Source organism: Rhinatrema bivittatum, chromosome 3, assembly GCF_901001135.1.
Source record: "Rhinatrema bivittatum chromosome 3, aRhiBiv1.1, whole genome shotgun sequence".
NCBI classification, from domain to species: domain Eukaryota; kingdom Metazoa; phylum Chordata; class Amphibia; order Gymnophiona; family Rhinatrematidae; genus Rhinatrema; species Rhinatrema bivittatum.
Window position 1 is genome coordinate 384,038,580 of NC_042617.1, and position 26,874 is coordinate 384,065,453.

A 26,874-nucleotide genomic window follows, 5' to 3' on the forward strand; every position below is an offset into this window, starting at 1 on the left:
GATAGATCGAGCTTCAAAGTAGGAGGATGTGCGCTATGAAAATGTAAATAACTATTAGTCTCAGTAGATTTCCTGTACAATGTGGCACTAAAACCTTCTGGAGGAGGTGATGAAGACAAAAGCAGCAAAAGATTTCAAAGGGGCATGGGATAAACACTGAGGATCTCTAAAGGCTAAAGGATGGAAACGAAGAAAAGAGTGCATGGGGGCAATTTGTTGGTGTGGCAGTTACTACCTTTAACCAATAAACCTTCATAGTTTTGATGCAACTCCATTATTGCTCTCTGCTTTAAAGGCAGGATATAAAGCGGAAAAGGGGAATTAGATTCAGGCAGCAACCAACAAGGTCATTGAATTTTACTGTCTGGAAAAACAAATAAGCATGGGGGTAACTTGCTGATGCGGCTGTTGCTACCCTTAACCAATAAGCCTTATACTTGTGATGCAACGCCAACATTCCTCTCTGCTTCAGCAGCAAGAGGTAATGGGGGAATTGGACTCAGATTGCAACTAACAAAGGCTCTGACTTTGACAGTCTGGGAAACTAAGTATGGAGGTGACCTGTATGGCGTGGCAGATGCTACCATAAGCTTGCTGGGCAGACTGGATGAACCATTTGGTCCTTTTCTGCCATTATTTCTATGTTTCTATGTAGATGTCACTCCAGGACCCCCGCTGGACTTTTGGCAAGTCTTGTGGGGGTCAGGAGGCCCCCCCAAGCTGGCCAAAAGTCCCTGGGGGTCCAACATGGGTCCCGGAGCGATCTCCTGCCCTCGGGCCATCGGCTGCCAGTAATCAAAATGGCGCCGATAGCCTTTGCCCATACTATGACACAGGGGCTACCTGTGCCATTGGTCAGCCCCTGTCACATGGTAGGAGTACAAGATGGCGCAGATGGCCATGTGACAGGGGCTGACCAATGGCACCGGTAGCCCCTGTGACATAGTAGGTTAAAGGCTATCGGCGCCATGATGAAACCGGCACCGAGGGTGTGAGAGTGCAGGGGATGGCTCCCGGATCCCCCGCTGGACCACCAGGGAGTTTTGGTAAGTCTTGGCGGGGTCAGGAGGGTGGGGGGTTGTAGTTAATTTTAATTTTAGCTGGGACATGAATAGAAATCACCATATTAACGCAACGGGGCGCCATACGGCCGAATGCAACGTATCTGCTCCCTGACGAATCTGCATCCCGAATGCAACGTATGGCGTCCCTCTGCACATCCCTACACTGTACCATCATAAAAGATTCTGAAACACCTATATTTATCTTCAATACATGCTTTCTCTTTTTACAATAGGCAACAGTACCAGGGAATACCAACTATGCTGTTCTTAGGAGTCTTCAGCCAGATACAGAATATACAGTAACAGTACTTCCAGTCTATTCTGATGGAGATGGTGGACGCATGTCTGAAACTGGAAAAACATGTAAGTAAAATTTACCAAAAGGGACTCTGTTCACAATAGTTTGGATTCATTAAAGGCCAAAGAGTTATCGTTACATGTTTATTCTTTGTGTGCAGAAATTGTGGATATTAATTATGAATATCTTGCAACTACTGCCTGGCTTCTGATTATAAGATCTCTGAAGCTAAGCAGGGTTGGACCTGGCTGTTACTTTCAAGAATTCTTTCAGAGAACACACTGGGGGGTAGATTTTCAAAGGGTTATGCGCGAAAGATATGCGCGTAACCCCGGAAAACCTACCCCTGCGCACGCCGAGCCTATTTTGCATAGGCTCGGCGGCACGTGCAAGCCCCGGGACACGCGTATGTCCCGGGGCTTTCAAAAGTGGGTGGTCCGGGGGCGGGGCCGGGGCAGGGCAGGGGGTGGGGCACAGGGCGTGGCGGCAGTCCAGGGGCGTTCCCAAGTCCTCCAGCACAGCGGCCGTGCCGGAGGTTTGTGCATAGACAGCCGGCCGGCAGGCGTTACTCCATCAAATAAGGTAGGGGGGGATTTAGGTAGGAACGGGGGGTGGGTTAGATAGGGGAAGGGAGGGAAAGGTGGGGGGGATCCGAAATAAGGTTCCCTCCAAGGCCGCTCCGATTTCGGAGCGGCCTTGGAGGGAACGAGGAAAGCCATCTGGGCTCCCCTTGGGCTCAGCGCGTGCAAGGTGCATAAGTGTGCACCCCCTTGCGCGCGCTGACCCTGGATTTTATAACATGCGTGCGGCAGCGCACGCATGTTATAAAATCGGGTGTACATTTGTGCATGCTGGGTAGCATGCACAAATGTACCCCGCACACGTAAAATTTAAAATCGGCCCCTGGGTGTAATGGGGACTGATGAAGGTTCAAGACAGGGGCGTCTCCTAACATCCTATGGATGAGAGATTACATTGAGGTTATGGCTCCTCTGGGAACATAACATTAAGGGCTGAATCACTAAATGTTGTTAACACTTAGGTAAATAGCTGTTTCTGACTGAGTATAACAGCTTGCTATCCACTAGGGTCTTACATGGCATGTCTCCACATTAACAGAACTGGATGCTCCCATTTGAAAACACTGAGCTCCCATGTATATTAATGACAGGTCCATATTCAAAAATGTATGCAGGGAAAATCTCCTTTTCACCTCTTAAATCTTGCCTTTGAAATATATCTCCTTTTTGTCTGGATAACTTTGTCAGCTCAAAAGTTGTACAGATCAGGCACAAAGCGCTGGGGCTAGACGTGTGATGAAGGCGGGCTGTCCGAGTTACCAGGATAGTACTAAAGTGTTAGGGACCTTCATTTTCCATTTTTTATTTTTAAAAATCTTCCCGGAAATTTATCAGGGTTCATTATGACAAGTGAAAACTGGGGGGAAAATGTGACTCATTATTTTTCCGAGTAAATATCGGAGTTTACTTTGGTGGATAGAAGGAAAATACAATATTAAGCAGATTCTCCCAAGCAGCAGCATCCCTATCTCTGCTCCCGTCTCCTGCCTAACTCGTCCCTTTCTTTCCCCACACCCCTAACGAGAATCTCCATTTCCCCCCTCCCATTACAACGGTATTCAGCCTCACGTCCGGTGGCTCCAGATATATCTTCCCTCTCCCTCGGCAGCATGCTTGCTGAGGCGCCCGAGCTCTGCAGCAACTCTACTTCAGTTCTGTGGGCCAAGAAATGCTTCTGGTGGGCATGGCCCACTTCAAATGCTGCCTTGGCTGCTTGGTGGTAGGGGGGGGGGGGAGGTGGGACTTGAAACAGGACATCAGCAGCACTGGAGGGCGAGTGCTTTCGCTGGTGGAGGGCAGGACTTGAAAGACTGCAGGTGCTTTGTCCCACACCTGCTTCCAGCAGTTTGCTGGAGACCTGGAAACGCTGCAGTTCTGGAGCTGCTCTTTAATTAGCCTGAAATTAGAGTAAAAATAGGTTTACACCAATTGTCAGTTTTGGAAAAAAAAAATCTGGGAATTTATGGGTGAAAACTGGTTTAAACCGAAGGACCCTATAAATTGAGCACCATTTGTATAAATTTGTGCGGGCAAATCGGTCTCCACAAATAGAAGACCTAAAGTTACCTGGATAACTTTTCCTGGAAAGTCAGTGGAACACTCATCTGGATAAGTGCTGCTGAGTATCTGGATAAAATTATCCAAATAACTTTCCCGCTCAGTGGATTTTTGAGTAAGGAACTCTGAGGAATTATTTATGCAAACAAGTAATTCTGCACAGCACACAAATGGCTTGTGATGGACTTGTGTTCTCCCATTTTCCTTCCCCCCCCCCCCCCCAGTCCTTTGCTGATGCCCTCCCTGCTTTACTTGTGCCACCTTCTAGCCTCCTCCTTCTTCTGCACTTCCTCCCCAATTCTCTCCTCCTCTTCCTGCCTCTCCTCTCCATTGCTCTCTTTTAAGGGGTGCCTGTGTGCCCCTCTACATCCATACCTCCTTCCCTCTCCTGTTCCCGCTTATTCATTCTTGTAAACAGTTGTGATGGCTTCGCCGATTGACGGTATATAAAACTCAACAAATAAATAAATAAATTCTCTCAGTCCTCTGGCCCTTCTCCCTACTTCTGCTCCCAGTGCTAGCACTAGGCCTTTTCACTCTCCTCTATCCCTCTTCCTCCTGACTCTTGTACCAACTCCTCTTACCCATCAGCCCACTCTGCATACTTGGCATTCTCACCCCACTTGCACCCACATAACCCATCCACTCACATGCCGCATCCAGGTCACACTCAGGCACATTGCTCCTGCCACTCGAACTCTATGACATTTACTGACTAGACAGGGGACAACACAGACCCACACAGCACACACTCAAACGACATGATAGAAGCCAACAGCAAGGGGATGATGACAAAGGGTCACAGGGCACAGAGAGGACAACTCACTCAAACAAGACTAAAGACACCAAAGCTCCACCTCCACGTTCCACAACATTTTTAAGCCGATCCTCCACTCCTTTCTCCAGTTACTGTCCTCCTACGCCCTCCTCTCAGCATCCTGTGTGCACGTGCAAAGCTGCCTGTTGTCTGTTCCTGCCACGAGTGGAGTCGGGAAGCAGGATAAGTTGTTTACACAATGTCCTCAATGCTACGCGGACAGGTCTAGCGTGCAGCTTTTTTCATGCACCTAAGCTAAGTTAGGAATAAATGCAATTCTTTATGCCTGTGCAAGTCTCCCACAGGAAAAATAAGTTATGCAGGGACTTTGCATGACTTCAGCAAGTTGGCCCTTATGTGTGCCTTGGCACCTTTCACAGGAGTAAGAATGTTCCTCTCGTATCATGGCTAATTTCTACATTAATCTTGCAATTTCACTTCCAAATTCTTTCCCGCAGAAAATAAAACAGTTTAGGCTTAAAATAAAATCTCTGTCCTTTATGATTATATGTATTCCTTCTTAATTTATCTGTGCCATGCACATGACATGAACTAAAATCTTTCTGATTCTATCCTTCAATTCACTTTTTTTTGTAGATCTGCAGACATTTCTCTATCAAGATAAAAAAGTGATGGCAGATATTTGAGAAAAGAAAACTTTATGCCAATATCTGTGATAGAGAGTAGGGTTATGTGAACAATTGGAAATCAAACGTGAACCAGGCAGCCTCACAGATTTGAAGAAATCTGTGGATTTCTGAAAGAGCCATAGAGCTGAATTTTCAAAAGATTTTACATGCGTAAATGGGCTTTGGAAAATGCCCTCATTATATGTACTTTTATGCATGTAACTCCTTTGAAAATTCACTCCATAATGAATTTTTCCTCGTGCAAATTTTTTTTTTTTATGTAGAGCTTCACAAATCTGCAGAATTTATTTGTAGATTTGGCAAATTAGGGATGAACCTTTTTGAAGGAGGTTTGCATAGCCCTAACAGAGAGAAAACATATTAATCTTTTAAATCTTTTCAGAGTATTATGAAAGCAAAATAGTCAATCATGCATAATTTTGGATTCAAGTTTATTACTAGCAGAAAATGAATTTAATAGAATGAATCTATCAAGTAAAAATACATTTTTATACCCTATTCACCTATTCTTTTAGCTGGGCAAACAGCCATTCTAGCTGGTAGAGCAGTGCAGTGTTCAGGAGAAAATCAGACAGAAGATTCAGGAAAAGACTGCTGTTTCCAAGAAATGATGAACAAGCCCACGTGTTCCGAAATGTGTCATAGGTACTTCAGCCCAACAGATCCCCAAGTGACTAAAGCAATCTCCTTGTACAGCTGACAGCTGGTGGATTGCAGAAGATAATGATAAGGGCAAGGAAGGGTGATTAGCAGATCCTGAGTAAGGTCGATCCGAGCACAATGTGTGGGCCAAGTGATCCTTATCTGCTGACATCTACTATGTTACTATGTTATGTTAGTATTCTTAGACATTACAACATTGCAGGGTGGAATTAATGTACATAATATTATCCAGTTCTAACCCTGAGTGGAAAAGACATTCTTTGAAACCCAAAGACTCATATCTCAAAGTTTAGAGCCTGTTAGCAAAGATCTCACCAGGATAGCATACCACTCAGAGGGGCCGATGCAATAAAGTGCACTCAGCCTAGCAAACGCGTCTGCACATGGGACAATGTTAGACCAGCTCCCATTGCAATAAGGTGATTAGCACATCCAAAACTCGTGCCCAAACAAATGTGTAGCCTATAACGATCAGCGCATGTAAATTCCATGCAGATGAGGCTATTAGCTATTACCCGCCAATGCAGGAAATCGCAGGGCACCCAATGCACACGTTTTAATGCCACAAATTTAACTCCAGCCCTGGAGGTGGCGTAAAGTCAATTCATGAGCCAAATACTCATGAAGAATAAAAGAAATATGGTCCTCTGTGTGTCCTGTTAGTATTGTAGTGACATTTAAATTAGCTGCTTGCGGTCTTGAGAAATGAATGTATATTGGCTTGATTAAAAAATAAATTCTTCTGGCTGCACAATTTAGACGCCCATAGCAAGGGGTGCTTAGCTCTGGACGTCTTCAACAGCCTCAGCAAAGTAGCGCATCTGAAGAAGCGGGATAAAAATGGATGCTTATATTAAGCGTCCATAGCAATTGTGGGCACCCGATCCTTTTGAGCCTTAATGGGCGCACAGTTCTCCCCTAGTGCGCCCTTTTTTTTTTTTGTGCAGTCCCTCGGATTCAGGGGATGTGGCTGCGTGCACATTAGGAAAACGGACGCTCAATATGAGCGCCCCTTTCCAGCGTGCATCTTATTGAATCAGCCCCTGAGAGTCCAAGATCCCCTGTGGAAGCAACTCAGCTTTGAGGCCCTTTCGTATTATTCACATCCCGGTGTTTCTTCACACACCTTGTAAACAGCACTGAAGGCCTCTTCTCTTAACAGCAACAACAACCAGGCTGGAAACTCTTTGGGGTCCAACTCAGTTTTGGAAACCAGGTTGGAAACGTGAATTGATGATTTATTTTTGACTCAGAAGTGAAAAACTTTCACTCGCTTTTCACAACTTGAAATTCAATAAATTTGTGACCACCTCTTTCAGAAACAGATACTCCTATTGTTCCAGCCAATTTCTGGAGTAATTTCATTCCTTAATTACTTCTCTCTCTACCACTGGAGTCCTCAGCTCATGGTCTTTTTACTTCTTAACCCTCAGTTTCAATCCATGAGAATGGAAGAAACATTTATCCACATATATATTATCAGCAACAACAGCTCCGGCTCTCATACCTTTCCCTGTAGTGTTCACTTTTCTCCACTCCCAGCTTTGTGGCACCAAATGGGTACCTTAGTACACTTCTCTTCTCTAGTGATTCTCCCTGAGTTCATACAAAGTCCTTAGCTCCTTCTTCTTCTTCCTGGAGATGGATGTGAGTCCATTCATCCTTGATGACGTCTTTTCTCACCCCCCCCCCCCCCCAGACCTTTCAAAAGAAAAGGCACCGCTCCTCAAGCCAGCAGCATCTGAGCCCCTGGGTCCTGGGGTTCTCGGTTACACAAATAAACCCAACAAGAGGTTGGAATGGGTGGAAAAAGAACTTCCTCCTCAGGCAACTAGAATAGCTACCAAAACATGGACAAAGACTACTGTGGACAGGAGCTCTGTCTCCTTACTTCTCCCAGAATCCTAACCCAGAAAAAGAATCAAAATAGTTCAGCATAGGCTATGCCACCCTTAAAAAGTTAGCTTAGGAATCCAGACTGAAATCTAGAAAAGAAATCCATACCCCAAGATGGTGGCAAGGGTTTATAAAGATTCTGAGCAAACCATCTGCTTCTCCCACGTGGAGCAAAATCCAGACCTCTGCTTTACACCAACTCTCTGCATCCCTTTAATAATTTGGTCTTTCCTTTGGGTAAGAAGGCCAAAGGTTCCTTACACAATAAACTGGCCCTTTTCTTTGATGCTTGATTAATCTGCTGGGTAGGTCTATGGAGAAAATAGAAAATTGTATGTATCATTGTACAAGCTTTTTTTTTTTTTTTTTTCTTTTTCAATGGTTCTAGTGGTGAAGGGAACAGCTAGAAACATTCAAGTGTACAATCCCACCACCAACACCTTGAATGTCCGTTGGGAACCTGCACCAGGACCAGTGCAGCAGTACAGAGTCAGCTATGCACCATTACGTGCCACAAGGCCGCCAGAGAGTGTGAGTAACTTTATCTTAGCATGCTTTACAGTGTAAGCAATCAGAACATTACTAACTTACTTCCTAAGGTGATTGTAAATTACCGAAAACAGCAAAATAACTGTACTAAATAACTGATTAGACTCTAGACAGTGCATGCATCCTCTGTCTGGTATGCCATAATTGTTTATTATTCCTGAACTTCGTGCCCTAACCAGGAACTGGCCTATTAATAAATTGGTATCACTGACATCTTCTGAAAGCCCATAATGTGTATGCTTGGCTTTTCATAACTTTATTATATGAAAGATATATGATGGCTAATGCTACTGTAGTGCTGTCATCTAGTAGTGACATGGGTTAATTAGCCATAGGGAGAGTAAGTGTCAAGGCACCTTTGCCACAGATAAAACAGTGCTTTATCCATGGAAGTGGTCTGTTATAAAATTGTCCACCCTGTATGTGTGTAAGTTTACCTGCACTGAGCAGGGGCATTCTGGGCACAGGGCTGGGAAAAGATTAGAACTTATGGAGGTAATTTTCAAAGGAGTTACATGCATAAATGTGGCATACTATCGTAGCAATTTTCATAAGCCATTTACTCACACAAAGTGCACTTACAGAAGTAAACCCTATGGACAATTCAATGGCATATATTGTAGCAATTTTCAAAAGTCCCCTTATTTGAGTAAAGTGCATTTATTCGAATAAAACCCAGTTTTATGCATGTAAATGCTTTTTAAAATCAGGCCCTATGTGTATACGTTTCCATTTTGAAAAGTATGTGACTAAAGTTTGGAAAAAACCATCCATGCACAATTTAGTCTCTATGGGTAGTTTTGGTGGGATAATTTTCAACATGAATTTACGCATGCAAATTTGATTTAAAAAATTTGTATATTAAACGTTTTAACATACTGTTTGTAATAGAAAACATGCTAAGCAGTTCACATATAAACATAAATAATAAAAATAATCATAAAATAAAACTAATCAACATAATTCAATAAAATAAATGAAACATTTAAAATATCTCAGAAATTAATATTAAAAGGAAAGTGCTGATAAAATCATCAAATAAGTAACCATTTAGCTTTTTCCCCAAAAAACAGTCCTTTATTTCCCGAAGCTCAAGAGGCAAACCTTTGCATGGAAATGGCCCTGCTAATGAAAAAGCACAGCCACAGGTAACCCGAAGATGAAACTCTTTAAAAGAGGGAACATTCAACATCTGCCTTTGTGCAGAATGGAGTGACTGAGATGGTATCTATTTAACAAGCTGAGCTGCAAGATAGGTGGGACCCTCCTCTGAAGAGCTTTATAAACAAGAGTGAACATCTTAAAAACAACACGTTGCACAATAAGCAGCAAGACGGGAGTAATATGATCTCTAACAGAACAAGAAGCAATTAATCGCACTGCTGCTGTTTGTAGCAGCTGTAAGGCCTTAAGTGAATATTTTGGCAAGCCTACATAAAGGCAACTGCAATAATCCACAGTTATTAAGATGAAAGCCTGAACAACCATGAGAGAGTCACTCTTAGGCAGAATGTACTGTAGCATTCTTATTCTAGTTTTAAAAAATGCTCATTTTATGACAGCTTTCAACTGCGGTTTACAAGATAGTTGGGAATGAAATAGTATCCCTATTGAAATGGTGTCAATAAATGGAAATAAAACACCATCAACTACCAGATTAGTCAGCTCATCATGGATCGGTGTCTGATTAACCCACATGGCTTCTGTTTTAGCAAGATTTCAAAACAAATGGTTTTGTCTTAACCAGGAACTTACAACATTCAGACAATTTAACATAGACTCGTCAAGGGTAAATTGTTTTTTATAGGAAAAAGTAACTGTTATCATTGGCATTTACTTTAAAATTTAAGTTTGTATAGGTAGAAATAATGGTACCTAGGGGTTATAAATAGATGTTGAACAAGGCTGAGGATAGTACAGAAATGCAGATAAGTTACGTGGGCTATTACAAAATTACCCCTGAATGCAGTATGCTACATGATATTGTGCGAATTGTTGCATTAGCATGGTGCTGCAGTGAGAAAAGCAACTGGACTGGCATGTAAAGCTCTTGATATTTTATCAGGCACTAACATCATCATACTCCAGGAATGCATTGTCTGTCTGATGGTATCAGTCCATAAAAGTATCACCTCTATTGTGCCATGACTGCTGGGAATGCAGGGTATTGTGTGCAGCACTGGAACCCTTGTGTATGACAGATGTGACCTACGCCTGTAACCATTCTGACCCATGTGGAAGGGGATTGAGAGAGTATGAAGATATGACAGTAATACAAGTTTGAGGATTTCATGTAAGGGAAGGTGTGTGGCGTGGCTAATGTTCTGTGAATACTGACCCTTCATAAAGAGGACAACTATGAGGGAAGGATATTGGATAAAGGTTCAGTAAATAGTAAAAGGGATATTTTTTCAATTAAGACACATTTAGCCCTTTCGTGTCAGCAGGTCCTCATGCACTGCAACTTGCTAAGACACTGGCAAAATGTTATGTGACTGTTATATGCATTATTTTTTCTATGTATGTAAGTTCTAGTGTTGTCCTCACTGAATACTATGGAGCTAGGACTAATAAGTGTTTCAGGTATGTAAATGAAGCTACGTAGAGATAAATGTGTAGGCAGGCAATTTCTACTTATTTTATTTATTTATTTTAAAACTCTTCTATACCGTCGTTAAGTTAATTCACTATCACAACGGTTTACAGAAAGGTACAATAAGAAAAAAACCCCCTAAAAAACACTATAATTGGTATAGATTACAAATTATTCATGTGCCAACACAGTACGGTAACATATTTTAATAAGAAAATACTATGTGTTAATTAAGGCTTATATGTCGGTTGAAAAACTGTCAAGCGGTTCCAATCTGGCGTTAATATGCAATTGGAGATATTAGAGGAAAAAACTGATTACTTGGTGCGTCCTTATCTTTCAACTGTTTCCTCCTTCTCTTTGTCTTCAGACTGCAATCATAGCTGGCGCATGCTCAGTGAGGTTTCCCTACCTTTTTCTAAAGGGAACTGATATCACAGTGTCACTTTGCATGGCCAAAAAAGGAGTAATCATACATGGGGAAATTAAACAGCTAATGAATTCTACAGCTTGGAGCAAAATGGTTCTGAAATGCATCATTATATGCCTAGTACTGCCCACTTCGACTCTATTTGACTTGTGTAGCCCCTGCTTTTGCTTCAGATAGCAAATATTTTTATTCCCTGGCCTGCTCAATTACCCATTCACTTCAGCCTCCTTTCCAATTGCAAAATGGATTAATCATATCTTTAATACTTAAAAGAAATTTTATACAGTAAACTCAGCAAATATAATCTGTAAGTCACAAGGTAGTTTAGCAGAGTTCCACTTTAAACTGAGTTAAGAATAAGTCACTGATCTACTAGGCAATGGTGACTTGTGTTACAGGAAAATCACATTGCACTTAAGGAACCAGCCACAAAATATCATAAATTGTTTGGAACTGGGCCAGCTCAGTAACTCATTGCTATGTACTGCCATGTGGCAGACCTGGATTGCATTCTCAACTCATGTCTTCTACTTTTTGGGTTGAATGGAGGTAGAGATGGTATAAAGGCAGCGTTATTCTCAGCCTAGGGGGATGGGGGAGTGATATTGGAGGAGGGGGCAGTCCCAGTCATCATGAAACAGTGATACCTAGTGTCCAGATTTAAAGCCCATGATGGCAAGGTTCTGGAAGGAGCCCTAGTGCATGGCTGCCCGGCCGAAGGCTATTGCTACAATGATTGGGCTTAGTGGGTTTGGCAGGGCTCATGGCACCAGATCCTCTTTTCCCCAATTCCAGTTGAGCTGGAAGATCAAAGATATAGGAGGAAATACTGGGCAAAAAGGAACTAACCTTAATACTGGATATTCTAGTACATAAGAACATAAGGTTGACATTAGCCAATGGCAATGCCTTCTGCTCCGTTTACTGCTGTTGTTCTTCGATGTGCACTGCCAGAATTAGAGATAATGCAGTTCTGCAGGATATTGTAGTGTCACAAGCTGAGTCGCTGCAAGAGAGGCCCACGCAGTTGTTAATGGATAACCCTGTTCTAACCTCTGATGGTCAGACATGTCTGTGCAGTTTGTTTCCTCTGTATCTTTTATTCCAATGCAAAGTCTCACACAGTCGCTAATTCTATGATGAAGCTCTCCGAAGCTTGCCGAGAACATTTTGGGTTAATCCAGTGAACAATTGCCATACACAGTTTGTTTGCTGAACTATACGTAACTGTCTCGTCATTATGTGAGCATACTCTCAAACCTCTGGTTTTAAAGGATTTTGTAGCTTTTTGTTGATTTGAAGATCCTTCTGGCTATAATATTTGAAGTGTAGGTTCTTTGAGTAAGTCACAGCAAGCAGCATTTATTAATGAATAGAATCATTCCAGTGGACTGTGTAGCAAGAGACCTGGGGTAAAACAAAAAATCTTAAGAACATGGCCTTCAGTTTAGTTTTCCAAGTAACATCAATATTTGTTCATATAGTATAACTGTCCTGCCTCCTAGGAGCAAGAATAATGAGGATGGCAACTATTATAGTGAAACATTTGCAGCTGATAAACTGACTCTGAAAATTGCCTCATCCACCCAGGTTGTAGTACCAGGAAACACCCGCATGGTACTTCTTGAGCGTCTTACTGCAGATACTTCCTACAATGTGAACGTTGTGCCTCTATATGCAGATGGAGAAGGAAATCCAAGCGAAGGAGAAGGAACAACCTGTAAGACATGATTTTTCTACTTTGATACCTCTCAGAATATGAATTTAAAAACCAGTGTGATAGACAATTATTGTGTCAGAAACACTGACTTGTGACATTATTGAGCCATTCTGGGGAAGATTCATTATAAATTATACTGAATTTTTTAAGACATAGTAGATACCTCTGAGGAGGAGCTTGGAGTATTGAATTTGTAACTCTGATTAGCTAGTTTCCAATATTGCATTTACTTGAGAATTTTGTTTTCTCACTAATAAAGATCTCTAAAGTAAACAGGAAGACAGTTCTAAAACAGCTTTAGCATAACTGAAAATAAGAGGGAGGAGATTTATATTAGAAATATTGACCTATAGAGCTGGACAATTGTTGTTCAGAGTATCTTGGTGACTTAAACCCCTGTGGCTTTGTCCAAGGCTCTGCCTAATTCTAAAACTCATGAAACTCATGAGAGTGATTTAGTAGCTGAGATAGGAATGCTTTGGAGATAACTGCATACACCAGATTCAGGTATGCAATATCTGAAGCAGGACTTCTCAAACTTGTCCTAGGGACTTCATAGTCAGTCATATTTTCAAGATATTCACAATGAAAATGCATGAGATAAATTTGCATACACTGGAGACCTAGTATATGCATACCTGTTATGTATATTGTAAAAATCCAGTTGGCTGGGGGGGGGGGGGGTGTCACTAGAATGGGTTTGGGAAGTCCTAGACTGAACGGTCTTATTGCCATTATTCATTCATTCATTCATTCATTCATTCATTCATTCATTCATTCATTTATTTATTGGATTTAGATTTTGCACTTCCAGAAATTTAGAGTGAATTACAATTGTTACAATAATTAGAGGATGGACTGTATAAGACGGCAATACAGTAACAAGTCCACAGTGGGTTGCATTAGCTGCAATAAATAAGGGGATGAATAATACAAGGTGGGAAAATAACAACCCACAGAATAGATGATGCACAATGAAAATACAGTAGCAAATCCTTAGCAGGTTGCAATAATTGAAATAAATGCAGGGAGGAAATAATGCAGGAGGCAATATAATAACCTGCAGAGCATCATGGTTGAGTAGTCTAGATGAGAAAAGATGTATGCATAGACTACAGTGACTAAATCGATGGAGGAAGGATAGTGGAATAAAGAAGTAAAGGAGTAATCTAGTGGTTAGAGCAGCAGGGAAGCCAGGATTCAAATTCTGCTAGTCCTCCTTGTGACCTTGGGCGACCTACGTAACCATTCATTGGTAAGTCCTCCAGGGATAGGAAAACCTGAATGTAACTCTCATTGAGCTAGCAATGAAAAGGTATGAACTAAGAATAAATAATGACCATAGCTGATGAATGTATGACAGCTGCCAGATGGCTGTTTGTTTACAGATGAGATTTGGCCTTGATGTGTTATGGATTTGTTGAATATGAAACCAAGACTCTTCATTTTTGAGCTTGTATACTGAAGTACTTCACTAAGCAGAAGTAGAGGATAGTCTGAATAGAGGGCTTTTTGACACAGAGACTTTTGATCTTATGAGGGTTCAACTTGAGCCTGTTCTGGACAGACTACTGTAATATTTTTGCTAGAAAATTATTTGTGTTTGTACCTGCTTCCTGTCAGTTTGAACCTATGGAATCACTAACTGGATGTCATCTGCATACATATAGTAGGTGACATTGAGGTTAATCAGTAGCAAGGCAAGATGGACAGATATAGACATTAAAGACAATGCGAGACAACACTGAATCATGACCTCTCTGGGACAGATAATTGCACAAATTGTTGCCACACCAGCAGAAAGGACTTTAACCAGGTATAGGCATGGTTATGTATCCCTGAATCAGCTAGGTGATCAAGCAGAATTATATGGTCAAGTTTGTTGAAAGCTACTGTGAAACTGAGTACATTCAACAGGGAGACTCAGTCCCTATCAAGAAGTCATCCAGGATTCCTAACAAGATAGTTTCTGTACTGCAGTTGGACTTAAAATCAGATTGAAGAGGATCCAGGAGGCTCTTACCAGTTAAAGTCTACCAGTTGGGCGTGGATCACAAGTTTGATCACTTTTCTTACAAGTAGAAGGTTGGAGAAAGGTCTGTAGTTAATGTGATAACATGGGTCGAGTGACAGTTTTATGAGAAAGGACTACACGAGCATTGTTAGGAAACATTTTGGGATGTCACCCTCAGAAAGTGAAGAATTGACTATTTGTCCCAGGAGTCCCAAGAGGTCACCTAGAGCTTGTGGCAGGGAGGAAGGATGGCTCAAGGGAGCATGTTGTTGCTCTCAGTTCTTTCTAATTTGAAGGGACCAATATCTGAGAAGAAAAGCCATGGCTCACTTGTTAGGCCCTGGGGTGGTTGTGCAGTTCCTTATGCACAGTATCTGGGTCCCTGTGAATTGTTTCTTAGAAGAAATTAACCAAGGAGCTACACTCCAGATTAGGAGGTGTTACTGAGGAAGGTCTGGTTGAGACAGGCTTAAGAAAATCATTTACCACCTGGAAGAGCCTTGCCAGGAGGGATGAGTAAACCTCTTTTTCGTCTGCTATAATTGCCTGAGAATGGATCTTAAGGCAGTCATGACATAAGGATTTGGCTAACTTATGAAGTTAGCAGTGGAAAATAAAAGGAGAAAGCACTGATCTTAAAATACACTTATATGTTTTATTGACTTATGATCATAGTTACCCAAATTGCATTGCATTCACCATTTACATTTACTAATTTGTTTTCAAGATTGATACACTGTTGAGGAACTCAGTCACTGATCTCAAACTAATTATCTTGGCTGCTCCTCGTTTAGTGCCTCGCAGTGGGCCAAGGAACATGAAAGTTTTTGGAGAAACAACAAACAGTCTTTCAGTATCCTGGGACCATGCTGATGGAGAAGTCTACCAGTACAAAATTATTTATTCTCCAACTGTTGGAGATCCTATCGATGAATATGTAAGTCATGTTATTGTTCCATTATGCATTGTGGAAGAAACATTAATCATCTGTATAACTAAAAACAGCAAAATTGACTTTGTTATACAATATTTGAGTAACTTTCTGGATAAGGTATTGCTTTTTGTATTTGAACATCGTTAAAGTCAAAACCAAGCAATTAATTGGCCTTTTTAGTCTAGATCTCTGCTATTGAAGTTTGTATTCACATAGTTTTCACAAAGAAAACTCAAGTCTTTGTTTACAATTCTGTCAAAAGTGAAAACCAGACAAGCTATTAGTTTCCCTGAAAATATTGCTACTATTCAAGGTTAGTTGCACTCTGGAAGAAACTACCCTAGAGCAAGATGTTCTGAAACAGCTTCTTCTTATAATGGCTCCTTAGAGAGAACAGCATATCTATGTTAGATGAGAATAGTTTGTGATTTCTTTTTAAAAGACCAGATCATCGGTCAAAATATTTTTGTAGAGTCTTGTATGTATACTTACTCTCCATCTAATCTGACTCCTGAAATGGTAACCCAATATGGAAAACCTAATAAGCATTTTTCAAATACTGACATTTATCTATTTATATGCTGAACTTGATATACTGCCTTACTCAAAACATTCACAAGACGATTGACAGTATTCATAAAAAAGGAGTTGAAACATAATGCTTTGTAACATATGTCAACAGTACATGTTTATTGTGGAGGTTGTCATGCTTTAGAATGTGTAAGATTTGTCTTAGCATGGAAACCTGTTACCTACCCTACCATGAAAGCGATGGAACTAATCTTCAAAGGAGTTAGGCACATGAAAGTAGCAATTTTCAAAAGCCTATTTTTGTGCGTTAAACCTTTTGATGATTCAGCCATATGGAGTGAATTTTCAAAGGAGTGACGCACATAAAAGTAGCAATTTTCAAAAGCCTATTGATGTGGGTAAAACCCAGATAATGCATGTAATTCCTTTTGAAAATTATCTCCAAAGAACATAAGAACATAAGAAACTGCCATGCCGGGTCAGACCAAGGGTCCATCAAGCCCAGCATCCTGTTTCTAACAGAGGCCAAAACCAGGCCACAAGAACCTGACAATTACCCAAACACTAAGAAGAAAGTGTGTTAAAGCACATTTATTTCGGCAAAAAATCTCTGTTGGTGGGTGATCTTTAGTCTATATTCCCCAGGATACATATTTTACACTTTCTAATTTTTAGGCATCGGTGCCAGGTAGAATAAACACTGCGGTGCTCCAACCACTTCAGTCTGACACCCCCTACAAAATTACTGTTGTGGCTGTCTATGCAGATGGTGATGGTGGACAATTGACAGGACATGGAAAAACTGGTAATTTAATTTGAAATGTACATTGGTTACAAACCTTGGTTGTGATGAAGTACTATTCTGTTAATAGACACTACATTTATTGAAATGGGAAATAACTTTAGGCTTGATTGGGGATACAAAGAAAAAATAACTAGACACAAATAATATGAACCCCCCTTACCTATCTATCATTACATGTGATGTATGCATTGTCAGATTTTTATTTGTTCAGATAATATATCTGTATGTTTTTATGATTGTTTTGTTTCAGTATACCACACAGAACTTTGGATATTGTGGTATATAAAATAAATACATAAATAAATAAATACTATAAGGTCAATGAGTATTCTTGGTGGATGTCAGAAGTTAAAAGGAATTGCTTGCAAAATGTATCAGAAGAGTTAAAGAGATGGGTAAAATGAAAGCCAGAGTTGATCCAATCCCCATTAGTTCTAAAAGTATAAGGGGAGAACTGTGGAGCTGACATGGCAGTACTGGGATCAGATCCCTTACATATCAGGGACAGTCGGGCCTGGATGTGCCATCGAGGGATGGGAAGTATCCTACTGGGGAGTCCCCTACTGATAAATGAGCAGCACTGGGGTTGGAGGGGGATTAGGGGCAGGTGACAATGTCAAGGGCAGATAAAGGCAAATTAAAAAGGAGATTGGTGCTTATCCACCAAAAATATAATCTGTTAATAGAAACCTCTATTTTAATCATTAGTTGATATCGTTTCTATCCAACTACTTGTGAGGTTCCATATTCAGACACAGTCTGGATAGCAAAATTAGCTGCACAAACTAATCCGGCTAACTTTGGAAGTATATTCAAACAATTGAATGTAGCCGGTAATTTTAAAATTAGCTGGATAACTATAGCCGGCTAACTTAGGATAGGATTTTGGCCTGACTAGACTTAGCCAGCTAAGTTATCCAGCTAACCTTGAATATTAGGCTTAGCTGGCTAACTTAACTCATCCCCTGGAATGCCCCTAACTTAACCAGCTAAATTCTAGCCAGCTATCTTATTAGTCGGCTAGAATTTAGCTGGATAAGTGTCCAAATATTCATTTCGCTGATTTAACTTCTGGGTTAAATGCTTTTGAATATGACCTATCCATGTTTTAGCTACTGATTTTGGCTCTTCCAGCTTAAGCTTCACTTTACATATTTAATTGAAACATATAGATCAACCAGATGTATTAATAGTAACAGAAGTAACAAAATAATAAGAATTATTATTATTGTTCCGTTTTTTCAGTTGGGCTGCTTGCTCCTCAGAACCTGCGTGTTTCAGATGAATGGTACACTCGATTCAAGGTCTCCTGGGATCCAGCAGCATCTCCTGTTTTGGGGTATAAACTGGTGTACAAGCCTACTGGTAAGAGAATATTCCTGGCAATCTTTGAAAGGACAAGTTTAAAGGATACAAAACTACTGCCAAAAAGTTCTGTGCCTTCTACAAAGTATTACAAAAATGTTTGATAGCTTAGCAAATTTGTTTCATTAGTAGGCAGAATTATTCTTTACGGCAGTCCATTTTATTTTCCTTATGCTTTGACAGTATTTTCCAGGTGATGATGGGGGTATTTGATAGGGAGGGGGGGGGGGATGGTTACCAAGGCAGATCTTCTTTAAAAAGTAAAATAATTTACATTTTCATGCTTAGCTCAACTGCTAATTTTGTGGGCAGAATGAGACTGGTAAATAATGAAGCAGCAATATACAGAAAATCAACAGGATAGTTCTTGACTCCATTGCGCCCTAGTTGTTATACTTTCCTACTTAAATGTCATGCAGCTTTTATTAGGATCAAATCTCTTTCCCTGAGTCCACACTTCAGCAGTTTGTACTGTAGTTCTGCCGTACATATGAGACAGGTCAGTGTGATTTCTATTTTGACCCACTCTCAAGTAAAATCTATAGTGAACTCTTTGCCAGAAGTGCTTTAAGTGTATTGAAGGATTATGCCAACTCTTACAGAATGGTACAATAATTATTTGTCACCAAGTTTTCCCGAGCCTATCAAATGATAAGACTGTCTGACTTTCTCTCACTGAAGATGGTGCTGACTCTAGGGAGGTGTTTGTTGGCGATGTGACTACGTACACGTTGCAGAACCTGTCTCCAGGAACCACGTATGATGTGAATGTATTTGCCCAGTATGATACTGGAATGAGCGGGCCCCTAACTGGCGACGGAACAACATGTAGGTTAAACCTATCACTATTTTAACGATATCAAGATCTTCTGATGTAACTTTTAGAAGCTTTAATTTCATCTATGTTAATTTTTCTATGAAAATTCCTCCCCTCCCATGAAAAAGAATTGTGCATGAATGCAACTCGAGGAAAAGATTGGAGAGAGTGTATCTGAGCTGGCCCAGTGAAAATATAAAAGTGGAAAAATAAATTAATAGTAATAAAATAAGGGTAGGAAAAGACAGATGGAGAGCTGTCTTTTAAGTTCCACAATGGATGCTTCGATTATCTGAAACTCTAACTTCATTTTGCTATAAATATGGAGGGGGGGGGGGGGAGAAAGAGAGAAAGAGATCACTTTAATAGGGTAAATAGGACGCTCTCTATATAAGTAGTACTGTAGATGGGCATATTCAACTCAGGGTGGGTTTGGGGGCTGAAGAATTTCTATCATTTGGGGGCTGAAGAATTTCTATCATTTGATTAAATGAAAGGTACAAAAGAGGAGGTCATTTGTACAATGCAATCACTCCATGTAGCTTCTCATTGGAAATTTACAAAATTTTACACAAGTGCAAAAGTATCTGTGTAGCTTGCTGCCAGATGCTTTGCAGAAAATTGTTTCATTTGTGCACATAGATTTCTCAGTACACCGTCATGTCTCTCAAAGTTTCTGAGGGGCTTGCCAACCTGATCAGGAGTTACCATTGCATGCTAAATATCGGTATATACATTACATATGAGCAAGGTTTCAAAATGAATAAGTGCTGGGATATAATCTCATTTTGGATTTGTGATGACATTTCATAATCCATTAAACAACACCTATTTTCATGACTGGTTGGCAGCTGTACTCCATGACGGAGTTATAGGAGAGTAAAAATCATGTCTCTTGCAATTTATTATTGTCCTCATTAGAGGGTAGAATTTTTAGAGATGGTCAATACTTGTGATGGCAGGACTCGGATGAGTGAGGACTTGGAGAAGACTGTGATGGCATGGAAATTGATTAGTGATGATCTGGATGAGATATTTTGCTATGACATGGATGAGAGGTTTTTTTGCGTGGCTTGGCAATTTCCTCCTGTTCCACTGGATTGCCAGCTCAATCCTAACTATCTTCCATTGGGCTCAAGTGCCATGAGTCTTTATTTGCAAATAAGCTTATTATCTCCCCCCTCCCCCTATTTTTATCCCTCTCCCAACTCACTCAGCCCAGTCAGTGCAACAGCAATCCTTGGGCAGAGGCCAGGCCACACACTAGGGACCTGGAATCCCTGCAATAAAATTTGGCCACTAGCTTTCATCATTCTATGATGATTAGGGATCTCTCCCAGGGATGCCTTTGTAGCTTCCAGCAGGTCTAAGGAGAAGCTTGGCTCGGTAGTCAAAGCCAGTCAAAGTCAGTGGCAAGCACTAGGCATGGTGATGCCTAGTGCTTGCCACTGACCCACCAGGCTTGAATTTATTTGTGGCACATGAGATTTGTAATGGTATAGATGAAGCATGTTGTCAGGGATGTGACTTGTGATGGCACATGTGAGATTAGCAATGACACTGAAGAGATTAGGGATGCACACATGAAACGTGATGGTGCACATGAGACATCATGGCAGATATGGGACTTCTTTTCCCACAGAGATAATTTGTGATAATAGGAATGGGACTTGTGACATGTGGGCAAAAGCTGACATTGCACAAATGAGACTTGTCACAGTGTGTATGAGGTCTGTGATAGCACAGATGAGACTTGGTTGAGTTTTGGGAGTTGCTTCTTCAGTCACAGTGAAAACACGGCTAGCACACCCAGCATATCTCTCTTCCTTTTGCATGAGATATTCGACAGTTTCAGTTTTCATTTCTTTCAATTGATCCTCTCGATTTCTTGCAGTATACTTGAATGTTACCGATCTAACTACTTATCAAGTTGGCTGGGATACCTTCTGTATTCGATGGACCCCTCATAGGTCAGCAACATCCTACAGATTAAAGTTAAATCCACTTGATGGTAAATATCTATAATTTTCTTGTGGCACTTTTGCATACAGGTATGCAATGCATTCTTATTTATAAACCGGAAAGAAGAATTTGGGTGACATACAGTACCATGTATACTAAAAACTGAAAATGATCTGATGGCTAGGATGCTTTTTCAGTTACATCTTTCTTATTCATGCAGATCCTATTCTTAGTGCAAATGGCACTAAACCTTGGCAAGGCAGCTCTCCATATGCTTGGTGATATCATAAAGCTATTTTGCTAGTAACAATGTATGAAAACAACTGGAATACAGTTCATTGTAAAAACAGATATTCTTGTAGAATTCTGGGATAAAGTTTGATGTTTGATTAAGCCCAAGAAAAACATTTGGATAGATATGCACTATAAATTTGTGCTTTTTCAAAACTGATAGCCTCATTCAGCCAAAATACTTCTCTGTTAAGGTATTTAAGTCATGAGTTGAAAACAGTCTGGCAGACTCAAGCCTTAAGCACCTAATCTATCTGCTGAAGCATTCAGATATTTTTTTCTGAATGAGGCTTTGCATTCTAAAATTGCAAACCAGACCAAATGTCACTAAAAGGACCATTGATTGACTGCAAAAAATCTGTACTTTAGGATTCAAAGTCTGCAAAGGTCAAACATTGATAGACAGTACTGGTCTTTTATTGATAGGTTTCACTGAATAGGTTTCTGCTGAAGATTTCTTTCAAAAAATGCCAGCCCCCTCTATCACTTTTAGGAATGTGCACATCAGTTTAAAAGATTCATGGTATGAATTGAATAGCAGTACATGTGAACATGCTGCAGTTTGCTGGTTGTGATAGAAAACAACAAAGTTATGCATTTTAGTATTTATATAGCACACTAAACCACTAAACAACAGGAGAAAAAGTGACCTACCCAAGGTCACAATGAATGGCAGTGACAGCAGCAGTATCTGAATGCTGGCCCAGCTTATTACTCTGGCCACTAGGCCACACCTCAGCCCAGATAAAATAATGTGCCATTTTAATTAAAATACGCATGAGCTTCCATATTGGCCTTTTTTTTTTCTTGTGAGTGGGCATCACAGTACTTTATTCTCTTGTATTTACAGGATCTCGTGGACAAGAAGTTACAGTAACTAGTTCAGAGACAACTTATTGCTTCAATGACCTCTCGCCAGACAGAGAGTACAATGCTACTGTCTTTGTTCAGACACCTAACCTTGAGGGCCGTGGAGTCTCTGTGAAAGAACGCACCTGTAAGTGTGGAGGCAATGACCTAGTAACATCTGTAGGATTATGGAATTATTGTACAACAGATCTTGTTTCAACCATTTGCCTTCATGTGCTTGTATAACAGTCAAGAGTAACTGTAGCCTGAGTAATTGGTTTTATAATTTATGGCATGCCTTTTACCAATATTTTCCTTTTGGTTGTTTTTTATTTTTTTTGCAATATGACAGATATAGTTGGAGAAACTACTAGGCGTTTTCTCTTCTTTTCTCTATAATTTGATACATTCCATAAGGATTTGTGCTGTCTCATTTTTGGTTCAATTTATAACAGGGGTTTTAATCTGGTTTTAATTTCATTTTAGTGATTAAACCAACAGAATCGCCAACCGAACCTCCTGCCCCTCCTCCACCTCCCACCATTCCACCCGCTCGCGAAGGTAAGCAGAATGCCATACACAGATTTCTGTTTTCACTCTTCTCGATTGCACGTATCTAAATATTTCTGTGGAGTAAGCTCAGCCTATGACCGCCCTTAACAATGACAACACAGCATCGGCCTCCCCCTTACACAGGGTGAGAAGGAAGGGAAACAACCCAGTATAAAAAGGCACCTGCAGCATGACATCAATATCAGCCATATTCCCTGGCCAGACATGGTACAAGTCCAGTGGTCCTGGGCATAACAATGCGAGTGGGGACAGAGCAACTTTAGAGTAACTATCTTTGTACTGTATGTGGCGGAGTGACAGAAATCAGAGTTTACCGTCTTTTGTGCATCATCCTGAAGAAGAGAGTGTCTAGCATCAAAGAACTGTGGGGATTAACCGAAGTCATGTTATAGGGAGGGAATGTAGAGAAGTAACCGGGTCTGCCCAGCAGCTTGTCACAAATCGGGCCACAAGCAGTGGTGAGGGAATCAGTCAGCCTTTGTGCAGCAAGCTGACATCAGCAGTGTTCACTCAGTGCAAATATGAGTGCTTTGTAATACTGTTAGCATGAGTCTAGGCTCTATACTATGAAGTCAAAAACACAGCTGTTAGGATGCAAGCAGTGTAATTCTATAATTCAGTGTTTGGGATGTAATAAAGCTATGGATTCTTTTATTCCCCCAAATTACCAGAAAGTAGACTGTGGGAAGAAAATGGTGGGTTTGAGGGAGGGGCGATGGGACCTTGGCTATCTTTCCTAGGTTGCCCAGGTTCATATAGTACCTTTTGTCTTTCCAGTATGCAAAGGAGCCAAAGCAGACATAGTGTTCCTTATTGATGCCTCCTGGAGTATAGGTGATGAGAGCTTCAACAAAGTGCGCCAGTTTGTTTTCAATACTATTGGAGCTTTTGATATTATCAGTCCCGCTGGAATTCAGGTGTGTCAATTGTTGTTCCCTTGTATCCTTTTGAGCATATATTATAAACTCTTATATTCAGTGCAAAGCAAGTACTGAAATCTCAAGGTTCTATATATTTTTGCATCAAAAAAGGGAATTGTTGATCCTCGTGTGAAAGTGCAGGATGTAATATCATGAATCAGGCACCATCTAAATGGAATTGCTTCAGAATTCATAATAACTTCGGTTGTATGTTTGCTTTTATCGTGCCCCTTTTTGTTGATGCACAGACTTCATTTTGTAAAAAAAAAGCCTTTATACAGGTGCGGCTTCAGTTATGTGAGTGCTTGTGGCAGTAGGGCAAATAGATAGTGTAATGGAGCACGGGTGGCGGGGAAGACACAGCGTACACCTTCTCAAGAATAAACTGTATCCATAACCTGCTCTAGGTTTCCAAGAAGGCAAGCCTCGCTGAGGTTGGTGGCGTTTCCAACGCGGCAGCTTTTCTTCACAAAGTTTATACAGGATTCATGAATACAGTACTTGTCATCCGTTTCAAAGTATTCACAACAAAGCCCTCCTCTAGTGCTTGCAGAAGGATTTTCTTTCCCATTGGCCAAACAACTCTTCTCCCCCTACAATACTGATGTTCGGAGAGCTTGATCACAGAGCACTTGCTCACATCCATGGTTTTCCGCCTTAGAAAATCCCTTTCTTCCACAGGAGATTCTTTTCTCAGAATCCCAACCCTTGCCAGGTATCCCCTCTTTTACTCTTGATTTCATAACACCTCTCACCAGTCCTTGAGCTTCTTTATCTGGAGACCACGCTCCTCTCCTGGGGCCTCGGCAGACCTGGCAGTGAGTCAGTTGGATCTGGCTCTTCCCAAGCCAACCTTCTCCTTCCTGCATGCTGCAGACTTCCTCCAGACCTCCCTGTCCCTCTCTCAAAGGAGACCCTGGATCCTTTTTTCCTGACTGCCCAGTTATTCTCTGGACGCGCCCACATGGGGGGGTCCATCTGCAGGAGTGTTCCTGGGACATCCCATGACTTTACAAGCGGGCGCTTGTCCTTGAAAACTTATGCCCCAACAAATCTTTTAGTCTGTCAGGTGCCACCAACCTTTGTGTCATTTTTGCTACCAAAGACCACTGCAGCCACCTCTCCGGTTGTTTTATATCAATACCGATGTCCATGTTAGTTTTCACACTGCCACACTCATGCAATCAATTTTACAATCAAAGGTCTCTGTTTTCTGGTTTCCCTGTAATAGGAAATACTGGCTAGAAAATATCGGCTCCAGTTTCCCACTGTAGAATTCTTTTCTTGCCATGGCACCTGCTAGGAACGTGTCATTGCCACAAAACAATCGGGCCTCCTTATCAGAAAAAGCTGGCTTTGAGCCATCACTTCTGAGCAGGTTTGAAGTGAATCGCTTAAAGCCTTTTTTTTTTTTTCTTCTAATTGGTGTGTGTTTATGTCAACACTCAGTGCTAGCATTGTGGCTTTTTTCATTTGTATAAGAAACAGGTTGTAGTATCGTTCACATTGGATTGAAAGCACCAGTAATGAACCGGACTGAATGCAGTGCTGCTCCTCCTTGCAGGTCTCCTTTGTACAATTCAGCGACGAAGCCCAATCTGAATTTAAATTGAACACTTATGCTGACAAAGCGCTGGCTCTGGGAGCCCTTCAGAATATTCGGTACAGAGGAGGAAACACAAAAACAGGTGCTGATCTCCCCTATCCATGTTTACCACACTATACCAGGTCCTCTTTTGGAATAGCAGGTCGCATTCGTAAATTGTTTTTTTAGAATCGTGTAAGACCATGTTAATGCTCCTAGCAGTATGGTGGGGTTTTGGGAGGGGACATGAGCACACAAAAATGAATTTCCCTGTTTAAGTTGCTTTGCACATGAATTTGCAGGAAAAGCACTGAAATTCATCCGGGAAAAAGTCTTGACACATGAAAATGGCATGAGGAGGAATGTTCCCAAGGTGCTGGTAGTTGTCACAGATGGGCGGTCACAGGATGAGGTGAAGAAAGCCGCAATGGACATACAGCAATTTGGTAAGCCCCGGGGACAGGAGGGGTGATTCTGCTTATCGTTCTTTTGATTATTTAACAGATTAAGAAATGTGAGATTGATCTGCTTAGTGATTCTATGTTCATTTGTTAACAATAGAATAAAGTATTAAATAATGTTAAAAGTAATCTTGTTGTGCTTTGGCCTTCATATTCTGAGAAATGGATAATTCAATCTGTTTGTAACAGGAGTGGACAAAAATTCTGTCGTAGGTTTTGCATATTTTAACCATTTGTTTTGCAAGATTTTGTCATGCAGCAAATTGACACCTTGGGCAAAGCTGGCATTGTAACAAGACAGCACAGTTGTGGCGTTGTGCTGTTTCTTAATGCATAATAATTTTGAGGATCTATGCTGAATAGTAAAGTAGCTGAAAAGACATTGCTTCTGAGGCAGTTTTGCTGGAGTAAAATATAAATCAGATTTAAACCTTGGGGAAAGAGCTGGACCATCTGGATTATGTCCTTTGTTTTACATTTTAGGAAAGATGGTGTAATTTGACTACTCTGTAGGCAAAACAATGCATTTTCCAGTTTTACATATGTTTCCCCCTTTGTGTTTAGGAAAATATTTGTAGTCTGGCCATGTGGCTCAGTGACAGTGCTATGTAGAGGAGCTGGATTCATAATAAATGAAATGATGGCAAATAAAGACCAAAATGGCTAATCCAGTCTGCCCTGTAAGATTCGTCCACTTTGGGTAGATATGCATCCCAATTTCCATGTGCAACAGAACACCAGTTTCCACTCCCAAGTCTTCTACTTGACTCCATGACCCCTTTCCTGTCACTGCTAATCACACCAGTCCCAGCCATGCTCAAAACAAGGTCATCTCAGGTCATTCCATTTTCAACTCTGATTCTTCCAGGACCAATATTTAAGTCAACACTCGGAGCCCCCTTCTGTTAGTGAAGTGGCTGGAAAAGTAAAGATGTAAAGAAATAAAAAT

General features: G+C 41.0%; 1 protein-coding gene across 3 annotated transcripts in view; it reads left to right on the top strand.

Annotated features, from left to right (window-relative positions):
- COL12A1 (collagen type XII alpha 1 chain) overlaps positions 1 to 26,874 on the top strand; it is a 359,822-nt gene that overhangs the window by 255,408 nt on the left and 77,540 nt on the right. For all 3 annotated transcript variants that reach the window (XM_029595614.1, XM_029595613.1, XM_029595615.1), the window contains 13 exons: positions 1,298 to 1,427; positions 7,915 to 8,057; positions 12,689 to 12,818; positions 15,627 to 15,769; positions 16,973 to 17,102; positions 18,348 to 18,467; positions 19,149 to 19,295; positions 21,179 to 21,295; positions 22,388 to 22,534; positions 22,873 to 22,947; positions 23,737 to 23,876; positions 25,444 to 25,567; positions 25,767 to 25,910. In XM_029595614.1, coding sequence (XP_029451474.1) covers positions 1,298 to 1,427; positions 7,915 to 8,057; positions 12,689 to 12,818; positions 15,627 to 15,769; positions 16,973 to 17,102; positions 18,348 to 18,467; positions 19,149 to 19,295; positions 21,179 to 21,295; positions 22,388 to 22,534; positions 22,873 to 22,947; positions 23,737 to 23,876; positions 25,444 to 25,567; positions 25,767 to 25,910 — 1,690 coding nt within the window. The remainder of the gene's footprint in view (positions 1 to 1,297; positions 1,428 to 7,914; positions 8,058 to 12,688; positions 12,819 to 15,626; positions 15,770 to 16,972; positions 17,103 to 18,347; positions 18,468 to 19,148; positions 19,296 to 21,178; positions 21,296 to 22,387; positions 22,535 to 22,872; positions 22,948 to 23,736; positions 23,877 to 25,443; positions 25,568 to 25,766; positions 25,911 to 26,874) is intronic.